This window comes from Stegastes partitus, unplaced genomic scaffold (genome assembly GCF_000690725.1).
Source record: "Stegastes partitus isolate 25-593 unplaced genomic scaffold, Stegastes_partitus-1.0.2 Scaffold39, whole genome shotgun sequence".
Classification (NCBI taxonomy): domain Eukaryota; kingdom Metazoa; phylum Chordata; class Actinopteri; family Pomacentridae; genus Stegastes; species Stegastes partitus.
The window spans coordinates 462997-471828 of NW_007577770.1; the positions used below are offsets into that span (position 1 = coordinate 462997).

Here is an 8832-nt window from a genome sequence, read left to right on the forward strand (position 1 = left end):
AATTAAAAACAAAGCTGTTCCAGTGTTTAGTAGGTAGCAGACATGAAAGATGAAGAAAATATAAATCATCAAACCAATTTTATAGTTATTTCAACTTCACTTTTCAAATGAAATGCAAAAATCTGAGTTTAACTTAAATATATGAGTTGGATACAATTACCTTATGTAAAGTATTTATTATTGCCTTTTTGTATTTACCTTTCAGTTTTTGCACTATACAGGAATGTAAAATAAAATAACATAAAATAAATGATTTAATAGATACATTTGAGTTGAACTTATGTACAATATTACATTGATGCAATTACCAACATTGTTATGTCAACACAAGCCTTCAAATTAATGTTGGCAATTTAAAAGGTTTATCTAAACCAGTAAAGTGAACATTTTTTATTCTTGCAACCATGTATTTACCTAAGTAGTGGGAATAGGTCTTTTTAGAGTGTGTGAGGGTTAACATTTCAATATTTCTTGTTGACATGTTGATTAAAGTTCTACATCTCCATCAGGCGCACTGTGATTTTACACTTTCAGAGACAAATGTTCAACCGTGACATGCTGATTGTGGCTAGACTCTCACTGACTTTGACCTGTGATCCAGTGATCCATGTCTGAGCTGAACGGGTCCATAGATTTCCGCAGATTCTTCCGGTGTCTCGGTGATGTTCCAGAGAGCTGCTCCCCTCCAGCTGAGAGCAGACGCTCCGGCTCTGCGTGCACGCACTCGCTCATGCGTCCGTGCGCGGCCCCGCGGGAAGACGTTATGAGCGTCTTACTACCCAACATGGCGGACTTTGATACCATTTATGAGTTAGAAGACGAAGAGGATGAGCACGTAGTGAGTGAGGAACACCTGCCCAGATACTGTCCGGAGCCCGTGGTGATGCGAGGGGCCGGACACATCACCGTGTAAGCGGAGCCGCGTCTGTCGCTGCTGTCTGTTCGGGCGTCGCTTTGTTGTGCTTAGCCTGTGTAGCTGAAGCTAGCCTGCGAGCTAACTCAAATCACAACAACTAACAGTTAGCCATATGTTTAGTCCGGGGGGTAGTTGGTTTGCACACAAGCCACACTTTACCACGACGTAAACTAATGTTAACTGTTTTATACCTTCATGGCAACTGTAGATGTGATAAAGTAGCCACCGACATTGACGTGGCCAAGTTTACATGTGATATACCGTCAGTAGCTGGAAGTCTGATCACCGAGCAGACTGATGCATCAGCATCCACCATGTGTTTAGAACAGGCTCTCTTACATTTTCTTATAAACGTCATCAGCTTAATCTCAATCTAACACTTGATTATCGTAAGTTTTATCATTGTTTACACGTGATCGTCAGGACATTAGCTGACACAGATATCTCGGTATATATACATACGTTTCCTTGTAATGATTAGATCTAGTTGGTGTCCTGCTCCTCTCATGTTCACAAAATAGTCTTTTAAAACCAGAAATTAGCCCAAATCCTGTATCATATTCCTCTATTTACTCCAACTCAACATTCAATTTCTTTCTACCTGTGGTCTAACAAAGCATTCAGTAAAGACAGAGTGCTTCAGTTATAAAGTGTATTATATAGTGGCCTGAAATATAATTTAAATGGTCTATTTAAATTTTCATGCAGATGTGTTGCATCACAGACATAATAGGTATATGACAGGATTGCACAATAATATACTGTTGGTAGTACAAAGTTCTCTTATAAAATGTGATAAGTGCTAAATTAAAAAAAAAAAAAAAAAAAAACCCTAAAATAGGTGTTTATTGAAAATAATACAAAAGTTTTGTTTTCAGCATCATTCAGAATTAGAGCCTGACCAATACTGGAGCTTTGGGGCTGATGGCTATTTTTAGTCAGTAGAAAGAAAGTCAGTGTTAATATATCAGCTATATTGCATTTAAAAAAACTAGTTACCAGCTTATAGTGAAGACACCTCTGACTCGGCACCATCTTCTGTGATATGTACTCTGCTACATGTGCTGCATCCGGTGCTGATGGTATTCTAAAGAATAGAGTGGACAAACTGTAACCCATGCATCTTTGTCTACGTTATGTTTTGGTGCTCAGCGGACAACATGTATTCCAATTCTGGTCTACCCTACATCTGTCTGTCAGTGATATATCTTTGACGACATGTATGCTGATATTGTCACAGATATATCAGTACTGACATGCATGTTGTTCGTTATATCTCACAGATATTCAGTTTACTGGCATAGAGAAGTAAAGAAACCAGAAAATAGTCACAATAATACTTAATTATTGTAAGTTTTATCATTGTGTTCAGGCGGTCCATAGCTACATTTGATTTAAAGTTGGTGGTTGTTGCACATTTTTAAGATGGACAGCATGAGGCACAGATCACATCAGACTACCAACTTCATTTATAATTGCTTTTATCATTGTCATCATTGTCAGATCCTCCTTTCATCTTAATCTGACTAGTAGATGGCAGCTGTCCTCAACTTAGCATTAGAGCTGCAGCGATTATTCTGTTTTTTGTAGCAGTACAGTTACCTTAAAGACCAGTTTTTGAAAAAGCTACTTTTGTATTTGATGAGCTTTTTGCTAACAATAATTTAGTTATTTCAGACAAATACCAGTAGATCTATTTGACTGTAAACTTTTAGCATTTGTGGCACTTCTGCAGTAGGTGTTGTATGTTGTGTTGTAACAATTATTTGTCAACTAATATATTATTTGCCAACTATTAATGGATTTATTAATAACTTTCCCAGCTTTTTATATTTGGATGTTTTGTGGTTACTTTTAGAGCCTGGTCCATTTATCGATTGGCTCAGATTAGTGACTGATATTGGCCTATCACAGATATGCTGGTAGCACTAGATAGAAATAAACTTTGTTTTACAGAGCATAATACAGAAAAAGATGCTTGGAGTAAGTTAGCAGCAGTGTGTTTTAGACTGCATATTTACAATACTCTCAGCACTGTCTGCATCGCATGCAGCAGAGTACTTGGACAATGGTACGGAGTCAAATTTGTCTGTATGGTGGTTTGTTAAATTCTTTGCTGGAAAGTTAAATGAAAAAAAAAAAAGAGTAAAATTTGCATTGGCAGTCAACATCATGTATAGGCTGTGATGACATGCTGCATATCGTCTGTGATTTAGATAAATCAGAATACAAATACAAGGATATATTTTCATTTATTTAATTACTGGGAGAAATTACTCCATGCCCATGGATGTGATATTGTTGTTTTGGTCTTTGTTCTCTTAACATATAGAACTACAATGTCCATCAAAAGTATGCTCACAGCAGATGAAATTTATGTTTTTGCTGCTTTAGGCAATTAAATTTGAGATCTAGTCACAACAATGGGACAAAGTAGAGACTTGCTTTAGTTTTATTTCATGCTATTTTTGTGCAAATAGTGTAGAAATATGTATTTATTGTTGCAATATTACTTCAATCTGCACACTATGTATGAATTGGATAAAAGATAAAAAAATACATGCAGGGAAGATTGTCAATTATTTAATTCCATGGATTTCACACAGTACCTATATGAATGTTGCATCAAGTCTGCAGTGGCTAATGCAGAGTTATATAGAAACAGAAATGTCTTTATTGTGCAGTCCTCTTAGAAATTCTGATTTATTGTCCACTTCTCATGATTTCAGTTAAACTAACTTAAAAACAGCTGTGCCCTATAAATAGTTTGTGTGTAAGCATCAAATAGCTGTACGTTTTCCTGTCTTAACAGTGTTAAGAATTTAGACATGCTATTATTTCCATGCTCCAATGCTCCATGTTTTGTTTTTTTTCCAGATTTGGACTGAGCAACAGATTTGATACAGAGTTTCCCTCTGTTCTCACGGGAAAGGTACAGTTGCTTTTTTGCTTTTTTTGCACGTCAGTCTTACAGGCTGCTTTCTGTTCAAATCCAAGTGGGAAGAATTGAGCAATTAAAGGCGCAGGGATTCCTTTGTTCTTTTGGGCCTTTAACAGCCCCAACTTCCCCAAACCGCCCCATTCAAACTTCCCAGAGTGGTCTTGATCTGATGGAGATGCATTATAAGCAACGTGCCACACTGCATAGAAAGGAGCCTGAATGTGCTGCTGTCCAGCTCTGTAAATGAGTAAGCCATCTATGGGGCTCAGTTGGCGGGGACCCCAGTGTTTTGGAGGGTCCAGCTCCAGGTGATAAAATAATGAAATGGAGACTCTGCCGTAGACAAGAAAGGAAAGCTTCCTGGGTCGGACGCAGAAACACAAAAAGGCTGCAGGGGTAAGAGCAGGCTGAGGGAAGTGTGGGGCAATAAAAAGTACCTTCAGTATTGTGACCCAGGGTGACATGTGATGGATGAGGTCACAATTATGATGATTGAAGGGTGCAGATCAGGCCCTGCTGGGCTTTATTCTGAGGTCTTTGGCTGTTTGCAAAGAGACCTTTGCATCCTGTCATAAAAGATTACGACCCCCGTTTTATGGCGTACAGACTCAGCGAGGAATGAGCATCCATTCAAGTTGTTTGGCCGGCGCTGCCACAGGCACTGGGCTTATCTCTCCTTTGAGTCCCTCTTTGCCTTGAACAGTCTAGAGGTTGGTTAGCAAGTCAGAGTATTTAGAGATCTGATCTCTGGACAACATCTGCAAATATCTACCTGTTGGTTTTCCAAAGCACTTTGATCTTTGTGCACAGCTTTCTTTTGAGCTAATAGGAATCTTTCACTTCAACACCACCAAGAAACCCTTGATTTGTCTCACTCCCTCTTGCTCTAAGATATTCTCTTGTCTTGTCTGAATATTTCCTCCTCTCCACAGCCCCGCCAAAAACTGTTCATTTTGTTATACATCCTTTCTCTCTGTTTTAGGTAGCACCAGAAGAATTCAAAACCAGCATCAGCAGGGTGAATGCTTGTTTGAAGAAGAACTTGCCTGTGAATGTGAAGTGGCTTCTTTGCGGCTGCCTGTGTTGTTGCTGTACAGTAGGCTGCAGTCTATGGCCTGTTATCTGCCTCAACAAGAGAGTAAGTCTTAAACCTCCCGTGACACGAGATGGACAGTTTAACTCTCCCTTACATCAGCGCTGATTACTCAGGGGCTGTTATAGCAATTCAGCTGCATTGGTCTAAGTGTATAGGGTAATAACAGCTCGTGTTCAATTGGTGGCTCTGTGCAGAAATGATGCATTTGCACAGCTCCTCTCCTTCCCAGCTCAAGGGTGTGTCATTTGAAGGTGGTGTTACTACTCGGAATTACTGACAACAAAGTGGAAATTACTAGCTGGTAAATTGAGAGTTCAGTCCATAAATCCAAACACTGGGGCAGTTTACTGTTACCTGTAAAAGCGTGTAATTGAGTTATGCCTATTTTGCTGCTTGCATTAATGTACATGCATTTGTTTTCTGCTCCAAAAGACAAGACGATCCATTCAGAAGTTGTTAGAGTGGGAAAATAACCGACTATACCACAAGGTAAGAAAGATGCCAGACTGCACATCAGCACCTGTGTGAAAGTGGTTATTTGTCTGTGTTAGTGTGCGGCGCAAGTTGAGAATCAATCGTGATGGATAACGACCATTAATCTGTTTTGTAAACTCTAACCTGCCACATAAGCCCCTCAAAGCTGTTTGAGTCAGAGCTGCTGCACGAGGTCTGAGAGGACTGTGAGGTCAGCAGTAAAAGGCCATGTTAATTTTGTTTTGTCTCGCAGCAACAAATTACAGCTAGTAGCTGTGCAAAGGTATAAAGGAAGCTCTTCAGGGTGTCTGGCCACAGTTTGACCCCAGTGAGACCAGACAGTCCTGCTCCCAGATTCCCCTGACACTGAAGAGGAGATTTCAGACAGATTTTCTTTTGTGTGCATCTGTGTGTGTTTGTGTGTGTGTCTTTGTGTCTGTTCGAGAGTGAGGTGAGAGAAAGGTTCATTCATTGTGTCTGTGTCTTTTCTTCTCTCATCAGCTGGGGCTGCACTGGAAACTCAGCAAAAGAAAATGTGAAAGCAGTAATATGATGGAATATGTAAGTAGGCTGTCGCAACGAAACAATGATATATTTTTGCGTTACGTTATTTCCGTTAGCGACTCTTCTTTTTTTGACTAGCTGATGAATCTTTTGCCTACTAGATTCTAAATAAATGTCCATTGTAGTTTCTGTGCATGTCTTTTGTTTGACCAAGAGTCCAAAACACAAAGATATTGAGTTTATTCTTATAAATGACAAATAAAGGCATATTCTCACATTTGAGATGCTAGAGCCAGTAATCGTTTGGCCTTTTTGCTTAAAAATGAATTCTAAAATAATTGTATATTATTTTTACACGGTTGTTTAGAGGTTAGCTAATATTTTTTATTTACTGTAATATTATAGAGGGTTGTTTAGAAAAGAATGGTGCCAAATTTAGGGGAAACTAAGTTAATAGCAAGCATCAGTTCTTCTGCATAACAGGTCAGCTGGACATTAAAAATGTGAAATTTGTCTGTAGAAAAACCAAAAATGTGTTAAACACTCAAAATCAAAGTCGGAATCGGTTTTATTGCGAAGTAGGTTTTCACATACAAAGAATCTGATTTGGTGTTTTGGTACAAACAGTGAGTTGCCTCTTTATTAGATACACCCAAAACTAATGTAGTCAAATACATACGTTCTGTAATAAATCCTACCTTCATAAAGCCTAATGTTCAGTTTTTGTTGTGTGTTGTGGAAGTGTTGGATGTACTTAGTAATGCAGTACATGTACATGTACATGTACATGTACAGCATTATAAAGAGTCTGTTATTTAGTTAATTTAGATGACGTGGTGTAGCGAGGTGTACCTAATAAAGAAGCAATATGTAAATGAACAATGCATTTTCCAATAATAAATTAATATTTTTTTGAAAGTTTAAGCAAATTCTAATCAAATGACTGGGAAATAAAGAGCTGATCTTCTCTCAGGTGATAAACTCGTGTAGTTTCAGTTATAGTAAACACAGTTATGTTTGAATGTTGTGCAGTTGTCCTGAAAAATAATACGTTTTATCTTTTTGTGTCTGCAGGTGATTCTTATAGAATTCTTACCCAAATATCCTATATTCCGACCGGACTGAGGAGCCTGTTAACAGACTGGATGAGTGGCCCTTGAATCTTATCCTTAGTGCCTTGTATATACAGTATGTTGGAATAAGGGTCTGCACCGGCGTCTGTCGTGACGACTCCGTACATCTCCCAGTACCTTGTACATTAGAATTTGCAACACTGTCACTTTGCTTTAGAGCAGATTTTGCACATTTTCCCGACAGAACTAGACATGTCCCCTTTGTTGCACTCTGATGTGTTTTGTTTTTTTTGTTACATGTGAAAAACAAGTGAAACTCTCGAAAAGTGCATTTACCCCAAAGAACCGTCAACCTGTATCCCATCTATTATATCAGTAATCCCTTGCAAAGAATGTGATGCCTCCACCTTCCGTAACTGTCCTTGCCTTATGTATGATTAAAAAAGAAAAAAAACAACAGAAACAAAAAAAACAAAACTACATCTAACAGGAGGAGGAAGGCTTTGGGTAATTCAACAAATCTGTCCATTCAGATGCTGTTTGTTGGGTTTCCTTTCTTTGAATCCAGTTCTTTGCAGGTAGATGGGATGGTTGAATTGCCTAACGTACAGTGTACGTCATCACCCTGTGTTTCGTCTTTACCTTAACCCTCTGTACATGGGAACTAGCTAGTAAAAGAACTTGACCTGTATATACCATGTTAGAATAAGCTGTACAGTGGTATACCATTGTTTACATAAAGTTACTTAGTTCTTTAGTTTTTTTGCCAATATATTGCTGTACCATAGTTTTGATCAATGAAAGATGTCTACGTACCTTTCTAGTTTATATGGACCTGTTTACCTTGTAAGCCATATAGTGACAATGTACCTGATGCCAGAGTTAGGACTGATTATTGCACTTGAACCCAGAAGAAAGTCAGGATTTCAGACCACAGAACATCCTGAATATTCACCCGGTGACAACAGCAGTGCATGTTACCATGTGGTTTTTGCCAATGAAGACGACGTTCAGTGACTCGTCGTCCGCTAAAGCCGGAGATAGTTGGAAGAATTATCATTTGAACTCTGCACTTCCACTCTTTTTTTTCTTTCTTTTTCTTTTTTTTTCAATTTAGCCCAACTTTGCATTAATTTTGTAGTTTTGTACTTTTCCCCGTGCTGTGTTTTGGTCCTCCTGATGTGTTAGGAAGCACATGCGTCCACAGTACACGATGTATCGAGCAGATGGTTCCTTTGTTTCAGTCTCAAGTGTTACCGTTATTTTCCAGAATCTTAGTCAAGAGATTGCTGCATTGCGTCGTATTAGAGTGCCTCTGGAATAGTTGAAGAACCACAGAGAAGTACAGGTTGAAATCAGTTCTCCTGTACAAAGGAGACTTTAAATCCTCCTTCCAGTATTGTCCCTGTTACAATTCTTGTAAATGTTTGTCATGATGACCTAGTCCCTATGGAGAGAGAAAATAAATTGTTGATTTTGATTTTCTTTCTGCCGCTGCTTCCTTTTTCATTTGAAACCATTTGTGATGTTTAATGTCACTGGAAAATCCGATCATGAGCTCTGCTGAGGCTGTCTGACCACCGCGTGCTGCTCTGCTACTAGAAATGTGTCTGTTTGTCATGTTTAACAAGGTGCTGAATCGTTAACTTTAACAAGACAGCCAGCAATTACTCAACAACACATTTGTAAAACTGAGGAACCATAACATGCTACTTCCTAATGTTACAGACCAGCAGTCAGAGAGGAGAAAATACTACACAGTGTTTCTACTGTATCTCACTACAACCCCCAACTACTGAAATGGAGGGCGTCACTTCAGGGTGGTTGG

The 8832-nt window shown here is 38.8% G+C and overlaps 1 protein-coding gene across 1 annotated transcript; it reads left to right on the plus strand.

Moving 5' to 3' along the window:
- The first annotated feature begins 755 nt into the window (after positions 1–755).
- Positions 756–8489, plus strand: chic1 (cysteine-rich hydrophobic domain 1). The gene is made up of 6 exons (XM_008303828.1): positions 756–909; positions 3794–3848; positions 4840–4995; positions 5386–5442; positions 5929–5988; positions 7006–8489. Exons 1-6 carry the CDS (start codon positions 764–766, stop codon positions 7054–7056), a joined length of 525 nt encoding a protein of 174 aa, XP_008302050.1. The 5' UTR covers positions 756–763; the 3' UTR covers positions 7057–8489.
- Positions 8490–8832: the final 343 nt, after the last annotated feature.